The 19,702-nt window shown below is 35.3% G+C and overlaps 2 protein-coding genes across 2 annotated transcripts; one reads left to right on the plus strand and one right to left on the minus strand.

Moving 5' to 3' along the window:
• The first annotated feature begins 7,553 nt into the window (after positions 1-7,553).
• On the plus strand, positions 7,554-12,768 carry chp2 (calcineurin-like EF-hand protein 2). Its single transcript, XM_051861970.1, has 7 exons — positions 7,554-7,841; positions 9,421-9,493; positions 9,595-9,675; positions 10,023-10,147; positions 10,411-10,472; positions 10,557-10,679; positions 10,782-12,768. Exons 1-7 carry the CDS (start codon positions 7,775-7,777, stop codon positions 10,833-10,835), a joined length of 585 nt encoding a protein of 194 aa, XP_051717930.1. The 5' UTR covers positions 7,554-7,774; the 3' UTR covers positions 10,836-12,768.
• Positions 12,769-13,842: 1,074 nt separating this feature from the next.
• Positions 13,843-17,104, minus strand: LOC127495269 (cytochrome c oxidase subunit 7A2, mitochondrial). Its single transcript, XM_051861972.1, has 4 exons — positions 16,919-17,104; positions 14,458-14,544; positions 14,122-14,206; positions 13,843-14,001 (listed from the first exon to the last, which is right to left on the minus strand). Exons 1-4 carry the CDS (start codon positions 16,931-16,933, stop codon positions 13,943-13,945), a joined length of 246 nt encoding a protein of 81 aa, XP_051717932.1. The 5' UTR covers positions 16,934-17,104; the 3' UTR covers positions 13,843-13,942.
• Between the last annotated feature and the right edge of the window lie 2,598 nt (positions 17,105-19,702).

Below are 19,702 nucleotides of genomic sequence, written 5' to 3' on the forward strand. Positions count from 1 at the left end.
TGGATGGAAAGAACAGAAGAGTTTTCATCAGGTAAACTGTTGGTGGCTTTCCCTTAGTTCCAAACAATGGCTGATTCTTTATGAAATTAGATTAAAGGTTTCATTTCATGTTTTGCGGGCTAAACCAGTAGGTCTATGCTCAGCTTGGCCATTGTAGTAGTTTCATTGAATTACTCAGTTATTGTAAGGATCTACACAAATCCCTGAGTCATACACTGAGTGAATTATGTTGTTTTTATGGAATGACTCACATGTCTGGCTGAAAGTAAATAATGTAATGCCAAGTTTGACAGTTTAAGGAAATGAGGATTGCGAGATCTTAAAACAGGTTTTGTTAAATAATACTTTGGTAAATGATACCCGACTACAGTTATGCAAAATAAGCATTTTTAATCATACAACTACTTTTCTTTTAACCGTCAAACTAGCCAAATATCACATTAAAAGTTAAACTCCACAGGCATTTGTAGAACTAGCTTAACCTTAAAGGGCCAATTTAATACGATAAAAGTATTATTATTATTTCATATTATAAACACATTTTAAAAAAGGCAAATAAAGGAAAATAAGTATAACTAAATAAATAAACATAATTTTTATTTTCATGCCTAATCAAGGGAGTAAGGAATAATTGAACTGAATTGAACCTCGTGTGTGCATTATTTTCTAGTAATTCAACGGACCGGAGTCAATTATTCTGCTTATACTATGGTTACCACACCTCAAGACACTGTACCGATGTTGTATTTCAAGACATTTATCAGGTTTTTGTCTATAAGACGCTCTTGTGCGTAGGATTAATTTCTTATGCATCTCATCCCATGCCTCTGTTGCTAATTCCAAAACGTCATTTTGGAGCTAGTAAGTCATTTATAACAGACTAATGCAGTTATTAATGCAGTTAGAGAGAGAGAGAGAGAGACTAAGCATGTGTGAATTACCTGAGTCTGTGCGTCTCTACTAATAGCGAAACTGTAAGTTTATCTGCTTCAAGAACAGTGCCGTTATTCCCTTGCTAGAGAGAAATGTCATGTAGCTTGAGTTGCTAAACTATTTTACAGATAAGATCATCAGAGCAGCGCTGACAAAACGAGAGAAAGACACTTTTGCTGCTGTATGCTGTAAGGACCTTTGAAATAACTGAAATCATTTGGCACTGTAATGCGGTGAAGACCTGCCTGGAACTACTTTAGCCGTGCGTTTCCCTGAAAATAATTGCACACCTTAGAACTTTTGTCAGTGAATCAGATTCAAGCATTCAACAGCCCCATAGTATAATATCATATAATATGATTTATGTAAGCAATAAGGTATGAGAGGCTGTGCTGTATCGTGAATAAGTCACGGCTGAAGGGCGTTGTTAGGCACGACGCAAAGTGGAGTGACTTATTCACGATACAGCACTAGCCTCGAGTACCTTATTGCTTTTATAAAACGGTTACCACGCAATACAAATATTAAAGCCAAAAATATGTATCAATGCAACTTTCATGAAGTAAACTTTCAATAAAAGCCTTCCTTCCGCCGGAAAAAATAGTCCCTGGCCGTGAACAGCAACAGATGTTACATTATTACGCCATTAGATGGCGGCAAAGACTGTCTTTATGAGTGAGTCAGTCAGTAGCGAAGACTTTTACATCGAAAAGACTGAATTGTTGTTGAACACGGAACAAGACGCAACTGACAAATGCTTTGACTAGCGCTGTCAGTCACGGGAAAACCCCTTAACTGTTAAAAGGACAAGATAATACATCGGACATTTAAACAGATTTTTTATTATGAACATAGGACTGACCTGAAGGAAAATGCTAAATCTGAATGCAGGTAATAAACTCGCTCACTTGATTTTTTTCTCACAACACTCTTCTACATAATACAGTAAGCTTCAATGAACAATATCAATTGAGAACATACAGTTTACGTTGCTAAGAGTGGTTGCTAAGGGTGTTGTGTAGTGATACACAGAACCGTTGGGTGAAGCGGTCATAGCCGTGTTTTATCGTGAATAAAACACAGCTATTGACCAATCAGAATCAAGGACAAGAACTAACCGTTTTATAAAATAATGATTATGTGTATGTGTGGCGTGAAGTGGTGTTGAACAACTGTATTTTCATTAACTAACGTTAACGAAGATTAGTAAAAACAGTAACAAATGTATTGCTCATGGTTAGTTCATGTTAATTAATACATTAATGTTTAACTAATTAATTTTATTGTAAAGTGTTACCATATATATATTCCTGGTTAAATAAATATTACATTACATAAAAAAAACAATTATTTTGTAGGCTAATTTTACATTAACAATGTTATTAATGTTCTGTTTATTAAAATCAATTATAAATTTAATCAAGTTAGTGTTTTTACATTTATTTCAAAATAAAAACTAAAGGTAGTAGCCTAATAATTTAAACAATGGTTTATATCTGACAATTTTCTCTCTTATTCCTGGAACATTCCTGATAGCGACTCTTTCTCTGACTGCTGTATGACGAACAAAAAACACTAAACAAAACAAAAAAACAGTCGTTTAATGAACCATTTCACATTCAAAACTGTTAGTGAGGCAAAACGTCAGGATTAATGTAAACAGAGGATGTGATTTTGAGAGCATTCCTTTTCTTTTAGATAAATATCAGGAACAAACAGTCTCTGAGCAATGCAGACCTTCTGGAAACACTGTGTGGGTGTTTCCTGCATTTTCAATTATTTGTTATTTATTATAAGAATGAATGTTTTGTGTAGGCTATATATGACAAAAGAGCTGAGTACAGAATACAGAGGAATATAGAGATTAACTGCTCATTTATTCCAATATGAGTAGTGTGTTTTAAAATTGTGATGAGTAAAGAAGCCTGTCAAGCCCCATGTGGAGTGAGATTGCAAATTAAAAGATGAAATAAGGCAGAAATATACACTGAGTCAGTGTGGTCAGTTGAGGTTTTAATGTTGGAGTTTCCAGAGCTGGACTCTGGAAATGTTTGTGATTTGTGAATAAACCACAAATGTGACCCAATAAAAAATAAAAATAAAAAAAAATTAGTGACCCAAATTGCTCTATACCTGAGAACCCTGAAGGAGGCAGCAGTGAGATTTCTCTTGGAAACAATTTTCTTTGAATTTCCCCACAGGCTTTTTTTTTTTTTTTTTTTTTTTTTTTTTTTTTTTTGCAGGAATGTGCAACCATTTATAGTAATGCTCTTCTCTATTATGCTAGAGAAATTACATTTACTTGGAAAGCTATTATTGTTGCCCTGTGGGTGACAATCTGCTGATTATGGTAAACATATTTAATTTATTGAGTAATTCAGTGACATCTCCATTGTTTGGATATATGCCCGTGTTTCAAGGTGCTTTACCTGCATCACAAGGTCTGTGACATCATAGATGTTTCCCTGTCCAACCTGTGTATTTTCAAATATTCCACTTGGCGGTTGACCAACCTTCGATTTTCCACATTTAATTAATATGTTTGGACAACAGGATTTTTAATAAAATTTTAACCAAATCATGTTTTAAAATCAGTTCAAGACTGTTTTGTAATTCTGTTAATGCAACTATTAATGCAAAATATATGCATATATGACTTGTGCATGCATCCACATCATGAAAATATGCAAAAAAACATCATGAAAGTCCCCACATCCCCATGCAGCGTAATATCCCAATCATAAACTGGTCAGTTGACATTTTATTGGCAAGCCGACTATCTTCAGCATGGGCACTTGCAATGAAATTTTAACACAAGATTCCCCAGTACTTTTAGTTTAGCAATATGTTCTTGATGCAACTATAATGCAACATGAAATGTCATTGTTTGCCATTAAAATCTCTGTTTACAAATTCCCTTTGCAAAACATTCCAGGAGATACAGTGTGTGTATAAGGGAATTAAATTAGGCCTCTAATCATATCAACGATGATAATAATGGCTTCCAAAGGCAATGTATTCTTAATTAAGAATAAGATCATTTCACAGAGAACTGCCATCTTCACAACTGTAAAACTGCATTTTACCTGAGGGAATGCAATAATGATGTTTTAATAGAGCATTAGGGGTGGACAAATTAAATAAAATAAACAGATTTTAAGTGGTTCAGTTCAAGATCAAGTATGAAAATTCACTGTGAGAATTGCAAAGCCATGGCAACTTTAAACGTATTCCTTCAAGACCTCACAACTAGCCTTGTTTTGCTTAAACCTACAACACATGTAAAAACTCATTATTAGAGCAATAAAATTAATAAAATTCCTTGTAAGAAAGCGTGCAGTGAAAAGCATGCCAAGAGGTACTAACTCTCTCTCTCATTCAGAAATTGCTATAATATATTATAAACACAGCACTTTAAAACTGTTATTGCAACTTTCCACACGGCAAAGCTTCTCTTGGCGTTTATTATGTAAGTATTTGTGTTTGAGGTCATAATTTTGTGCATTACTGGTAGAAATTCTGAGCGGGTGTGTGTTTATGTGCATTTTTTAGATCATGTCTCATATTTTTCTAGTTTATAAGACGCAAAACAACCTGTGAAATCAACGTGACGATCAACGTTTGATCATTTAAACGTGACGCACCTGGCAGTGATTGTGTTTTTATTTAGCAGTTTTGATAACTGGCAAAAAAAAAATGTTGAAATGTCTGAGGCAGTAGATATTTTGATTTGCCAAATTCAGCACTGAGGTTGTTTTGTTTTGTTTTGTTTTTCAGTTTGGGATGAATGTCATGGAAGGTGGCAGAGTTTCTTGTCCACACATGTCATTCTTTCAATGTATTTGCATGTAGATATGAGATTTTTGAAACATAATAATGTGATCCTTTCTGTTGAAATAGTTTGATCATAAATATACTTCTAGTGATATTTAAGTTTGCCTTGCCTAACACAATTTTGGATATTTTTAAAACATAAGCCTGTTACAGTTAATATTAATTTTTCTCCCAGCAAGTATTTTCATTCAATATACATTCCCACATGATCAAATGATGATCTTGTGCTGAACTGCATCATCTGTAGCCTAGAGTTTCCCCCAGCAATTTGCCATTAAACCAACTATTCAGCAGCATACACCAAGTTCGGAGACTAGCAGTCACACTTTCCCCTGACAGCCTTGTTTGATAGCTAACACAAACAGGCAAAAGTACAGGCAGTGGTATGATGAAAGGCTCTGGCGCCATCCAATGTATAAAAAATGCCAGAGGCTGTATGTTCTTTCTCAGGCCTAGGCCTAAATAAATGAATAAATAAAAACATACAAACAAATAAACATAATTGTTATAAATTAAATGCTATAATTATGAACATAATTGTTCATTGTTCATAACAATCGCGAGCGCCATTGTGTAGTATAGTGACGAGAAATCAAACTCATTTCAGCTAATCGATTCTTTTGAACAATTTCACAGAACCAGTTCAAAAAACTGGTTCAAGGATTCATTCTACGTGACGTGATTACGCCATCACGCATATCACACACTCACTGACGCAGACACATATTAGGCATGTCCAAATACTCACACTGTAGACATAATAAATACATGTTTTATGTCGATGACCCACACTTGCGGTCTTTGCACTGGACCACTTGTGTATTTACATGACGTATTTCCGGCGTTTGCCCAAAGTGTTCTAGTGGACGTGAAGACCGCAGATTTTTGTTTACACAATGGGACACACTTAACCAGTGCGTGATTGTATTATCTAAATACTTTAACTCTATTACACTCTAAAGTTTTCCTAGACTAGTGTTTCTCAACTGGTATAGGCTACATATAAATTGGGTCGCGGCTTAATGAACATTAAAAATGTGGGCCCCATGGTTAAACCAGTCGAGAACCACTGTCCTAGACATAACGCAAAATCGGGTCACGTCAGTTCCTCAGCGTGATGAATGACGGGATACGCTTAGCCTCAAAGACCGCTCCGAAGCTGTAGTGTGCGTTAAGTGTGCCAAAGAGCATAGATAGAACCCAAGAGGCGAAACTATGATGATGCTTTTTGGGTAACAGCCACTAGGTGTCGCTTCGGTAGCACGGCAGCCATTTTGGGGTGAAAATACGCACTCAAAATCGGCGAATCTCACTGCCAAATCAGAAACGCCAGAGCCGTTTAAAAACTATTTTCATATTTAACGGCTCTGAGAAACGCAATAGAAAATTTCTCAAATTCAGTAAATTTTATGACACCTACAGTAAATGTTGTATTGTCTTAGCTGTTTTATATTATCAGTTGTGGAATCCAGCCATTACACTGAGGTAATGTAGTTAGCCTACTTTATTGAGTATTTCCATTTTATGCAACTTTACATATGTACTATTAATAGTATATTAATAAAGTTAAGATCATCATGTTTGTAGCGTGATTCAGAGGGATTAAAGTGGAGTAAATTGGCCTACTCCACTAGGTCTGAAGTATATACGTTTTAATCCCCTGGATTAAGCTACAAACATGATCTTATAGAACATGATGCATTGCTGTGTCTGTTATCCCATAATTCCCACTTTTGGACACAGTGGCTGTTTTTTTTTTTTGTTTTTTTTTTTTTTTTTTTTTGTTTACATAGTCTTGCTTTAACGGACAACACTGCAAAAACAGTTTACTGTTATATATTTATTGTCCTACATTCCCAATTTTTCTGATGCATGTCCCTACTTTGATTTCATATGTTGGTATTAATTCAATATTTATAATGCTAATACTTGAACTTCAAATAATTTCAACCCAAACTGACATGGTTTCTAGAGAGCAAAGGTTTTGTGGAGAAAAAAAAAAGTGGAATACTTAAACAAAGTCTGTATAATAAAGGATCTGATGATCACTAGTCTAGTGTTTGTACGTTATTCTGTGTTGTCATCATTCAGGTTTTCAGCTAATTTCAGCTTTAATTTACTTTTTTTTTTAGCTGATATTGCCATAGAAACTAGTGGACTGCCCAGTCGCTTTCACCCCAAAATGGCGGAAACGCAGAGCTGCTGCTGGGCGCTGGTGTTGCAATGGAACATTCTATTGAGTTTCACTTATTGTCAGTGTATATTCTTTGAGTGTACTCCGCTTTGCAATTTTTAGACCTTGGACAATCGTGCGCACCTACTTCCTGTTGCGTGCATGCGCTGTCAAGTTGCCAAGACCGCATTTGGGCATTTGGACAGCCCCCTGCTGCTGTTTATTACGTTTTTTAGTTTTATTTCCAAGAATGTTTATGTGTCCAAATTCAGTTGCAACAACGATCTATCTCTTAAACATATGAACTAAAAGTAATTGTCTTGTCTACAAAAGTTTTTGCACGTTGAAAATGTTATTTACTAAAACCAATTCTACTTCGTGTGTTGATAAAATATTAGTACAGTCACTTCGTAAAAATACTTTAAATACTTTTTATTTATAACATTTTTGAATTTGTAACATTTCTGTTCATGACTCATTATTAGTCGTTCGAACAGAAACGGTTCTCAGTTCAATCACTATAACCGATTCAGCCCAATTCATAAATGATTCATTCAACCGCTCAGACGGGTTTTGTGGAATCATTTAAAAGATTCGACTCAAAGGAATCAGATTTTGTTAGTGTAGTGGGCGTTGTAATCTGTGTACAGAGAGCTTGAATTATTCTCAGCAAGCACAAGAACAGCAGCGGCGTATGCAAACATCCCGTTAACATTTAGCAACTTTTAAAATCTGTTTTTAATGTCGTGACTTCTTAGTTTTAATCAGTTTTTACTCTCAGTTATCTGGATATGGGCTAAATCTTTAAAAGCAGTCGATGCATAACAACATAAAATGGGTTCGACGAGCTCCACCCTATTAAAAATCCCAAACGTCGAGGAGTTGATGCAAGAAACGGGCTGTGAGTGACATTTGACACAGTTGTCTTTTATTACTGGCGTATTGTTGTTGTCGCGCTTGAGCGAGTAAACAACGATAAGAATTTTATCTGCATGTTTGTTGCCATTTTTATTTGCAACATTCAGGCTCATATGGCCGCTAAGATAAAAGTATTTCAAAGTTTGGGTATAGCCTATTCGGGTGCATGAGCAGAAACTGTCCTAGATTGACAGTGACAGGTGTTTGTTTATGAGACTTCACAGTTGCAAACCAGTGATATACAAATACACACTATAGGTATTGCACAAATAGTATGTGTATATATCGAGCAATTTAGAAATAAAAATGCTCTAATGAATGTCAGTGAGGTTTGTTATAGAGGAGAATTGATTAAATGGTCAGTTCAATTTGTATACAGTCCATTGGAATTGATGAACTCGTTTGTTATTTGTCGAGTCATGATGCTACAGGGCTTCAAGGGTTAGTTCACCCAAAAATGAAAATTCTGTCATTAATTACTCACCCTCATGTCCCGTAAGACCTTCGTTCATCTTCGGAACACAAATTAAGATATTTTTGATGAAATCTGAGGGTATATAACTCGTACATAGACCGCAATATAACCACCACTTTCAAGGTACAGAAAGGTACTAAAGACATCATTAAAACCGTCGACGCGACTGCAGTGGTTCAACCTTAATTTTATGAAGCGACAAGAATACTTTTTGAGAAGCTTCAGCAGTGATAGCGGCAAATAGGCAACGACTTTTGTTGCAGTTAGACGGCGTGTGTCCCAGAGCATTTTTCATTCCTATGGAAGTTAAAAACACTCGCTCTTCTCCGCTTGCTCCACACCAGTTTTTTGACCTGAGGCAGGGGTTCTAGCAGACCAATCACAGCGCTCGTGGTCCGCATAGAACTGACGCGTTGTTAAATTTTTGAAGAGGTGCACGTCAGGCTACGTCGTAGGCTACGCGTGCTACACACAAGCTACACTTGACGCAGAAGTATAAATCAGCCTTTAGGCTCGTTCGAGATTCATCGACCAATCACTCTCGCAGTACTTTGATGTCATACGCTGATCGGTCTGTGCAGCGTCCATGTATCTCGAACAAGCCTATTATTGGCCGGCTCCTGCGTCAGCATCACACGCATACGTCGTGCTGCTCACGTGATCAGCGTCATCCAATACTGAGACAGCATTCGGACGTAAACACGGAAGCCTTCATTCACTGTGCTTACTGCGACAGGGAAGAGATTGTTAAATAAAGTCGATATTTTTGTTTTGTTTTTGCACACAGAAAGTATTCTCGTCGCTTCATAAAATTAAAGTTGAACCACTGCAGTCACGTGACTGTTTTAACAATGTCTTTAGTACCTTTCTGGACCTTGAAAGTGTTGATTATATTGCTGTCTATGGATGATTCATATACCTCTCGGATTTCATCAAAAATATCTTAATTTGTGTTCTGAAGATGAACGAAGGTCTTACGGTTGTGGAACGACATGAGGGCGAGTAATAAATGACAGAAATTTCATTTTTGGCTGAACTAACCCATTAAGTGAAACATAATTCATAATGTGTGATTTCTCTTTTCCAGTCTCATCTGCCCACATTATTCGTCTGTATGATCGCTTCAAAGCTCTGGATAAAGAAGGACGAGGTCATCTCTGGTGAGACTGATATTTAGACTGATGTCTTATCAAAGACAGTTAAGATTTCACTTGTAATTTTAAAAATATTTACCCGTTTCTCCTGTCTTGTTCTCACATAGTCCTCAGGATTTTGGAGCCATAAAGGAGCTGGCAATGAACCCCATAGGAGACAGAATAATAGGTGCCTTCTTCTCCCCAGGGTAAGCGAATCTTGGCATAAGCTACAAAGTGATATTTTAGAGGATTGAAAATAATTGATGTTCACATTGATGTTGGATTCTAACATAAAACACTCTAACACAAGGCCTGAACTGTCTATTTAAGTATTTTTCATGCTGACTTATTGTGGTAGGCTATAATTTATTTCGGATATCACCACCCTTAAATGACTCATAAAAACAAAACAAACTGTGATAAGTTGATTTGCCTTTTGTTTAGACTGCAGTGGAAATCAGTTCTGACAGACAGCATGTGTAAATACATTTAATGTGTAAATACAAGCAATGATTGTATTGTATCTTGTTGATATAAATAATGTCACTCTCAGAAAGGAAACGGTGGACTTCAACACTTTTGTGAAGATCCTGGCGCATTTCCGGCCCGTTGACAAGGACCGACCCAAAGACCCAAATTCTCCTGAACCCATAAATAGTAGGAGCAACAAACTCAAATGTATGTTTGCTTTTGCGTTTACCTGGTAGATTAACCACATCATCTCAGTGATGGAACGGATGATGTTACTATAGAGATAATGTACATTCAGACAGTCAATAACGGAGATGTATCATTGTGAAATGATAACGACCATCTGACAGTGCAGTATCCTGCTTATTACACTGCTGTTCACCAGATAAATAAATGAACATGAAATATTGATTTGAGTTAAAATGATCTTTTCATTCCTTTGAATCTCGCCTGGTTCTTCATTCCTGTAGTTGCGTTTCAGTTGTATGACCAGGACAAGGATGGCAAGATTTCAAGAGATGAGCTTTTAAAGGTCAGTAGTTTCTTCATTCGTGTTGTGAGATGTTCTGCTGTCTTCTCACAAACTGAATATGACTCACAGCAGACTGACTGACAGGTTCTCCGGGACATGCTGGGGATGCAGGTGACAGAGGAGCAGCTGGAGAGCATAGCAGACCGCACTATACAGGAAGCAGATCTAGACCGTGATGACGCAATATCTTTTGAGGAGTTTCGTAAGGTATCGGCCAAAATTCTGCATTTGATTAAAGCGCCTGTTATGATGTCAGTGGAATACGATTGCTAATACTTGTGTTTCAATCTGTTCATCGTTTTGAATCAGTCTCTGGAGAAGGTCAACATTGATCACAAGATGAGCATTCGTTTCTTGCGTTAGACTAGAGCATCGTGGGAAAGCTTCAATACCAGCGATGTGTGCATTCGCACAGGACAGTATGACGGGATCAGTCTTTGTCTGTCTAACAGGATTTTAATGCACTGGTAATGTCTGCACAAAAACTGCACATTGACAAATGATTTACACTACTGTTCAAAAGTTTGGATTAGTAACCTTATATATAAGTAAAGTTAAAAGTTCAGCCGTGTTTTGCTGTGGACAGTAGGTGGCGCCAAGTGCGTACTGTTGATTCATGTCAGTGATACACTACTTTTCAAAAGTTTGGATTTTGATTAGCAAATTAGCAAGGATGTCTTAAATTGACCAGAAGTGACAGTAAAGACATTTATAATGTTACAAAAGATTTCTATTTCAAATAAATGCTGTTCTTTTGATATTTCTTTTCATCAAAGAATCCTGAAAAATGTCTCAAAAAAAAAAAAAAATTGAGTATTAAATTAGCCTATTATAGTGATTTCTGAAGGATCATGTGACCCTGAATACTGGCGTAAGGATGCATATTTCAGCTTTGCCAATACAGAAATAAATTACATTTTAAAATATATTAAAATACAAACAGTTATTTTAACTTCACGTTATAAAACGGTTAGTTCCTGTCCTTGATTCTGATTGGCCAATAGCTGTGTTTTATTCACGATAAAACATGGCTATGACCTTCACCCAACGGTTCTGTGTATCACTACACAACACCCTTAGCAACCACTCTTAGCAACGTAAACTGTATGCTTTCAATTGATATTGTTCATTGAAGCTTACTGTATTATGTAGAAGAGTGTTGTGAGATAGAGATCAAGTGAGCGAGTTTATTACCTGCATTCAGATTTAGCATTTTCCTTCAGGTCAGTCCTATGTTCATAATAAAAAATATGTTCAAATATATATATATATATATATATATATTATCCTGTCCTTTTAACAGTTAAGGGGTTTTCCCGTGACTGACAGCGCTAGTCAAAGCATTTGTCAGTTGCGTCTTGTTCCATGTTCACAACAATTCAGTCTTTTCAATATAAAAGTCTTCGCTACTGACTGACTCACTCATAAAGACAGTCTTTGCCGCGATCTAATGGCGTAATAATGTAACTTCTGTTGCTGTTCACAGCCAGGGACTATTTTTTCCAGTGGAAGGAGGACTTTTAGTAAAAGTTTACTTCATGAAAGTTGCATATTTGTATTGTGTGGTAACCGTTTTATAAAAGCAATAAGGTTCTCGAGGCTAGTGCTGTATCGTGAATAAGTCACTCCGCTTTGCGTCATGCCTAACAACGCCCTTCAGCTGTGACTTATTCACAATACAGCACAGCCTCTCATACCTTATTGCTTACTTAATACTGTTTTTACTGTATTTTTGAATAAATTAATGCAGCCAGCTTAGTGAGCATAAGAGACGTATTTCAAAAACATTACACATTAGTGATCACAAACTTTTGAATGGTAGTGTATATTTGCATTCTGCATCAGTTAATTTTTTTATATAATTATAACTAGCATGTTTTCCTGCAGGGGACAGAGTTCATAATAACATTCATAATGTCCAGTGTTAAATTGTCATACACAATATTGTTGTTGTTTTTGTGAAGTATGGCGATCCCAAGGTAAGATTTCATAAGGTTTATTAGATGCAAACGCTTTCATCTCAGAGGTTTTTTTTTTATTCATGGTGGCATGATGCTTTTATGCATTTTTAAAAAATTCTGTGACTTCATCCTGAATCCTTATAAAAACTGGATTTTTTTTCCTGGTATTCAAATCTCAAAATATGTCTTAATTCTTTCATTGCTACAAGGCTACCTCACCTTACCGCACTTATGCATGATGTGCCAAAGCCAGTTAAAAAGGGCTTTTTTCATCTTTGTATTAAATGTAACTGACTTTTAAGAATGATATTAAAGCAATTTCCATAAAATTCAAAGTATTGTTTGATATATTTTTGGACAGAAGCTGGCGAGCTCTTCTTGTGGCACAAGCCCAATTTGTTAAGCAGTGAGCAGTTTTTGCAACCGAAATTCATTTTGAAAATAATTTTTGAATAAATCTGAACACCACTACCCTTATATACAAGTAAAGTTAAAAGTTCAGCCATGTTTTGCTGTGGACAGTAGGTGGCGCCAAGTGCGTACTGTTGATTCATGTCAGTGATACTCTACTGTTTAAAAGTTTGAGGTTTTTGAAAAAAATTTATACTTTTATTGAGCAAGGACTCATTCACTTGATCAAAACTGACAGTAAAGCATTTATAATGTTACAAAAAAACATTCTATTTTTACATTCTATTCATTAAAGAATCCTGAAAAGAATCAATTAGTATTAGTATCAATATTATAGTATAAATTTTCACAAAAATATTGGTCCCTCTTTATATTGGGTGACTTTAACTACTATGTACTTACATAAAAAAATGAGTTCAATGTACTTATTGTGTTCATGTTGTATTGCAAAACACTTTTTCTGCTATTGAGGTGAGATATGGGTAAGGTTAGAGACAGGTTTGGTGGTATGGGTAGGTTTAAGGGTGGGTTAAAAGGTAAGGGAAGGATCAACAGTGTAATTATATATGAAATGTATTACATATATAATTACATGCAGGTAATTATAATAATGTAAGTACAATGTAAAAACATTTGTATATAATAAGTGCATTGTATCAAATGATTCATTTAAATGTTAGTACATAATAGTTAAAGACACCTAATATAAAGTGGGAGCAAAATATTAAGCAACACAGCTGTTTTCAATATTGATAATCATGTTTCTTAAGCTGCAAATCAGCATATTAAAATGATTTCTGAAGGATCATATAACACTACAGACTGGAGTAGTGATGCTGAAAATGCTGAAAATTCACAGTAAAATAGTAATTGTAATAACATTTCACAATATTACTGTTTTTACTGTATTTTTGATCAAATAAATGCAGCCTTGGTGAGCACTTTTGAACGGTACTGTGTATTGTAGTGACCAAACACCACTCAATGATAGAGACCCATTTGTAGGATTTAATACATTCATCTTTTATATATGTGTTTTATTGTTCAAGGTATTTGAAATGAAATGGATTTGTACAGCATCATGCAGCTTTAAAGTTCTTATGCTTTACTCTTGGGCATAGAGGCCAACAGCAACCAGTAACAGGAAAAGGCAGTGCCTAAACAGAATCACAAAGAAAATGAAGACTTGTCTTAATACTGGTATGCACTTTATATAAACCTAAGTAAACAAAAATAAGTAAATCTGAGTTTTCATGATTGACCGTGAGGTTTTGTACCTGCTAATGTGATGGTCATGGTCAACCGGTACAGAAGGACGTCGGTAGTGCCTCCTTTAATGTGGACAGGCAGACCGTTATCCTCCTGGAAATGTAGATAAAACATTTGACAAAACATTTGTATTAATTGAAAAGCCCTTTTAGTCATACAGAAGTAATTTTTGCAGACAAAAATATGTTTGCAGTGGACATGTTTGTTTCTTGCAATAATCAGATATTACTGGATTCATTTCCATCTCTGTGCAAATGTAAGTCAGTGCACACTCCTTCTGAACTGATTCAGATTTTATGTAGGAGTGTATTTTTGACATCACGTCAGTCTGAAAGTCGTCTTACCAGGAAAACCTTCTGTCTATCCGGCACCTTGTTTTTCATTTGCCGGACTGTTGTGCTAAACGCCCGGGAGGCTAGACGTGGAAGACTCTGAAAGAGTGAAAGAGGAATATACTCATAGGACCAACAGACCTCAGTACGGTCTCATTACACTTTAAGGATGTGAGACATTAAAGCATATTCAATGATCTTCAGCCAATCAGAAAAGGACAGTTTTATTTTTAACATCCCAAAATCCCAGATAATGTACACTGAAAGAATTTGGTGTAGAAACAAATTTAACTCAGAAATTGCTAGTAAATTTCACAAACAATTGCAAAGAAATGACAAGTAACACATTGAAATAAACATGAAATTTTGAAATAGAAAAACTGTAAACGTACTCTAGTTACAACTTCAAAAAAAATCATTTTTACAGAGAAATAATGGTTCCACTTTATATTAAATGTCTTTAACTACTATGTACTAAAATTCAAATTAATAATTTTACATAATGTGCTTGTGTACATACACCTAATATAAAGTGGGACCAAAATAATAATAGTAATCAGAAATAGTAATAGCATTTCAAAAATAACCTTTTATTTTCCGTTCAAGTAATGCTTTTTTTTCATGGGGACAGTTTCTCTTTCCCCGAAATTGGTGGAATTTTCCGTCATTTATGACACAACACTTCCCCACCATTCTTGCAATACATATTTTCACTGTTATACGGTAGGGGGCGCTATTACGCATCTTTTGAAAGAATTTCTTCGGAATCAAAACAGTATATAAATCTAAACTGCCTAATGTTACCAAATGAAATCTCGACCCAGTATGAGGTTTAGGACTGTGCAAGCTTTTGGGGTGTTATAGGGATAGTTCACCCAAAAATGAAAATTCTGTCATCATTTACTCACCCTCAAGTTGTTCCAAACATATCAATTTCTTTGTTCTGTTGAACACAAAGGAAGATATTTTGAAAAGTTTGTAACCAGGCCACTTTGGGGCACCTTTGACTTCCATAGTAGAAAAGAAAATACTATGGAAGTGAATGGTGCCCCAGAACTGTTCAGTTTCCCACATTCTTCAAAATATCTTCCTTTGTGTTCAACAGAACAAATAAATTTATACAGGTTTGGAACAACCTGAGGGTGAGTAAATGATGACAGAATTTTCATTTTTGGGTGAACTATCCCTTTAATGGACTTGATCTACTCCATCTTATGTTTTGATCATTGTTCCGAATCTGATCCGTACGCAGTCTATGACAAAAACACGATTTTCTCAGCTTTTTTTTAAATGTTAAAATGTTGCTTTTTTTTAAAGAAAAAAAGTTGATAAAAAGAATGCATGAAGCTGGAATATATATATATATATATATATATATATATATATATATATATATATATATTAAAGCAGAGGCTTTGTTTTTATATATTGTATTTTTATATATTCATAAAACAAATATTCTGGGTGAAATATTCTCAATATTTTTGTAAAAATGATCAAAAATGCTGGCACTGACTGGCAACTTTTTCTTTTTTTTAAATGCTGGCAGAGAAAGAGTTAAATATGTTTTATTTATGACTATTTCTTATTAGATTAAGACAATGCTCAATCAAATAGCTGTTGAAATCTCTCAGGTCCCAAACAGAAGACTAAGTAACTCCAAATTTGAATATTTTACTTATCTCAGCACTCTGCACTCAGTCAAGCATATGCTTGTCTCAGAGAACTAAATCACTTGATATGTTAACATATTTTAAGTGCGTCAAGAATGAAACGTGAAAGAAATGTAAGATTTATTGGTTCTGAAGGTCAACTTCATTCATGTGGTGCAGTTATGTGTTGTGGTTTTAGCCAATTACTGCTCACCAGCACCTGGAACAAACCAATCAGAGTGTAATACACACTGGTGGGTTGGGCTGAGAATGTCCCGCCCCTTTTTACTTCACTCTCCACCAGCGTGTGTGTTTGTCTGCATGCAGGCATGCTAAATGTGGAGAGGCTAATGGTGACATGACCTCCCGACTGTTCGTTTAAAAAAACAGTTGTGTCCGCTTCATATGAGGACACGTTTAAAGCAGAAAATGAAGACAAAGAGTTTACAAGCAAACTTCTGAAAACTTTACTGCCTTGTATAGTACTAGAATTTGATTAGTTTTGACAGTATCAGGTGACCGTTGACTGAGTCTTTTCTTTAGAGGTCATTTACGGCTATCAGTCATTCAACAGCCACCAAAAATGCCAAAGTTTCAATCTTTACAACAACAAAATTACAATTTTTTTTCATATCAAAAATGAGACTACCATCTAATAACTAGTTTCCCAAACAATGCCTGCAGTACGATGGTCCAAGTATCGTTCTGTGGCATAGTTCCTGTTTCACAAGTATTTTAGGAGTAGATTCTTCCTGATCACATATCTACAGCTGTTGGGTTGCTAACCATAGAGAAATAAAGAAGAACAGCAGTGTATTTACCAGTAAATGCCTCATGTCCGACGCTGCTCTCTGTTAAGCTTGTTGATTCTTGTCTAGTCGGGGCCCTTACAAGGACACACACACATATTGCAGAGTTTTTGAACTGGAGCCAAGTACGGTCAGGTGGGGAAAGACAACCCTGAACAGCCAAGCAACCAGCTGATTCAATACATACAACACTGGACTGCAATAATAGTAGTAGTCATACACTGCTAAGACCCTCCTACTTTTCAGTTTACAAGAAAATAAGTAACTTTTTCAAATAAGTAACGCAAGTTACTTTTTCACATTTATTGAGTGACAGCTCTCCTGTCCCAATGTTGAGAGACATAAAGCGCAGAGGTGTTGTGTGCGCTGTGTGAACTTATACTACGGGGCTGTTGAATGCTCGAATCTGATTGGTTGACCAACGTTCGAAGGCGTGCAGTTATTTTCAGGGAAACGCACGGTTAAATTAGTTAGACCTAGGCAGGTCTTGACCGCATTGCAGTTCCATATCACTTCGCCAAATGATTTCAGTTATTTCAATAGGTCCTACAGCCTACAACCGCAAAAGAAACAAAACCCACAACGACACCGACCAAGCAAATAAATATAGTAAACAATAGGATGAAAACTACAAATTATTGTCATGGTTTTGGCCACAAAATACGTTTTATTGTGTCCTGAAGCGCATACTCTCTCGCGCGCGCCCTCTCTCTCTCTCTCTCTCAAACGTACCAAAGACTATAGGGACTTTGAACGTACAAACGTACTGTATGGACACACTCGCATAGAAACGTGTTATCAGCGCTGCTCTGACGAATTAATCAGTAAAATAGTTTAGCAACTTAAGATACATGACTCACCACAGAGGTAATAACTGTGCGGTTCTTCAGATAAACTTATAGTTTCGCTATTAGTAGAGACACTGCTGCCGTTATAGATGCACAGATCAATTAGGCTAATTCACATATGCTGATTATTCTCTCTCTCTCTCTCTCTCTCTCTCTCTAACTGCGTTAATAACTGTATCAATCATAGACATATGGTATCAATGGTATTATTCTGCTATCAAGGCTGAAATGATGTTTTGAAATTAGCAATGGAGGCTTGGGATGAAATGCGTAAGAAATGGCCCGTCGTCAATTATTCCTTATATGATGGTTATTGTAGTTCTAATCTAGACTAAATGTGAACATGCATTTACTCATCTCACTTGCACAAAAACATTCAGTATTCCTCAAAATGAATAAAAACAAACAAACACAAATATATTTTACATACAATTATATGTATTTAATCTCACTTTATTAACCAATGTCTTTGTTGCTGACCTTCAATGATCTAATTCAACCATACTAATAAGCAAAAATTACTTTAGATTAGATTTAATCCATTCTTTTGCAATCCAGAATGGCAGCACAGCTGAAAGGCTTGTTTGTTTGAGCTGCGCCCTCTACTGTAAATATGTATTTAAGGCTTAATTCGTTTTCACTTTTGGTGTGAAAGGGCCTTTACTTTGCCAAAAATAGAACTTTTTTATTGTTATTAAAAAACAAACAAGCAAGCCCAGGTAAGAAAAAGTAACCAAGTAACAAAATTAGTTACTTTTTTAGGGAGTAACACAATATTGTAATGCATTACTTTTAAAACTAACTTTCCCCAACACTGGTTAGTTCACCCAAAAATGAAAAAATGTCATTCTCTTATGCTGTTTGCGTTCAGCACTTCCAGGTTCTACGTCAGAACGCTGGCTCAGCATAACCTGGAAGCGCTGGATGTAAATAGTGCATGAGAATGACACACAAGAGATTATATTGTTGAATAAAGTTGTTATTTTTGTTTTGTTTTTGCGCACAAAAAGTATTCTCGTCGCTTCATAACATTAAGGTTGAACCACTGCAGTCACGTGACTGTTTTAACGATGTCTTTAGTGCCTTTCTGGACCTTGAAAGTGTTGATTATATTGCTGTCTATAGATGAGTCATATATCTCTCAGATTTCATCAAAACATCTTAATTTGTGTTCTGAAGATGAACGAAGGTCTTACGGGTGTAGAACGACATGAGGGTGAGTAATTAATGACAGAATTTTGGGGTGAACTAACCTTTTAAATATTAGCACAAATAATATACTGTCCTGAAATCTGCAGTCTGTTTGTTTGTCTCAAGAATGTCTATTATTTCTAGAACAGATAAGCTGTTATGACATGCAATACTTATCATTTTACAGCAGTCAACTTTTGGTTGGACTTAACAATTTTGGCTTTTCCACAACTATTTTGCAACTTCAGAATATATTACATTATTTAAAATGAAATTAAATTAGTATATTAAAAATAATGTAATAATTTAGTGAACTATTTTGCAGTTTCACCTAACTTCAAAAATAAAATTAATCAGAATAAAATAATGAAATAATAGCCATCAGACATATTTTAATTTATTTTATATATTATATTTTATATAATTTCCTATTACATTAGCATTAAATGGTTTGCATCTATCAAAGGAAATTTTAAGTGAAATTTTGCTCTGTAAAATAATATCATACATATCTTGTATTATGACAGAATGTGCATATTTAATAAAAGGATGTTTAATTTAGACATTTTAAATAGCTTATTAAGTAAACAATATAAAATTATTGTTTTGTGTATTTTATTTTATTTTGATAAAAAAAAAAAAAAACATTTCAGCCTGTTCGCCCTAAAGTGGGTTTCAGAGAACTTTTTCATCTATATGAAACAGACGAGACATAATTAGTCTTTCTCAAATTCTCCCTAATCGTAATGCATTGCAG

This window comes from Ctenopharyngodon idella, chromosome 15 (genome assembly GCF_019924925.1).
Source record: "Ctenopharyngodon idella isolate HZGC_01 chromosome 15, HZGC01, whole genome shotgun sequence".
Taxonomy (NCBI): domain Eukaryota; kingdom Metazoa; phylum Chordata; class Actinopteri; order Cypriniformes; family Xenocyprididae; genus Ctenopharyngodon; species Ctenopharyngodon idella.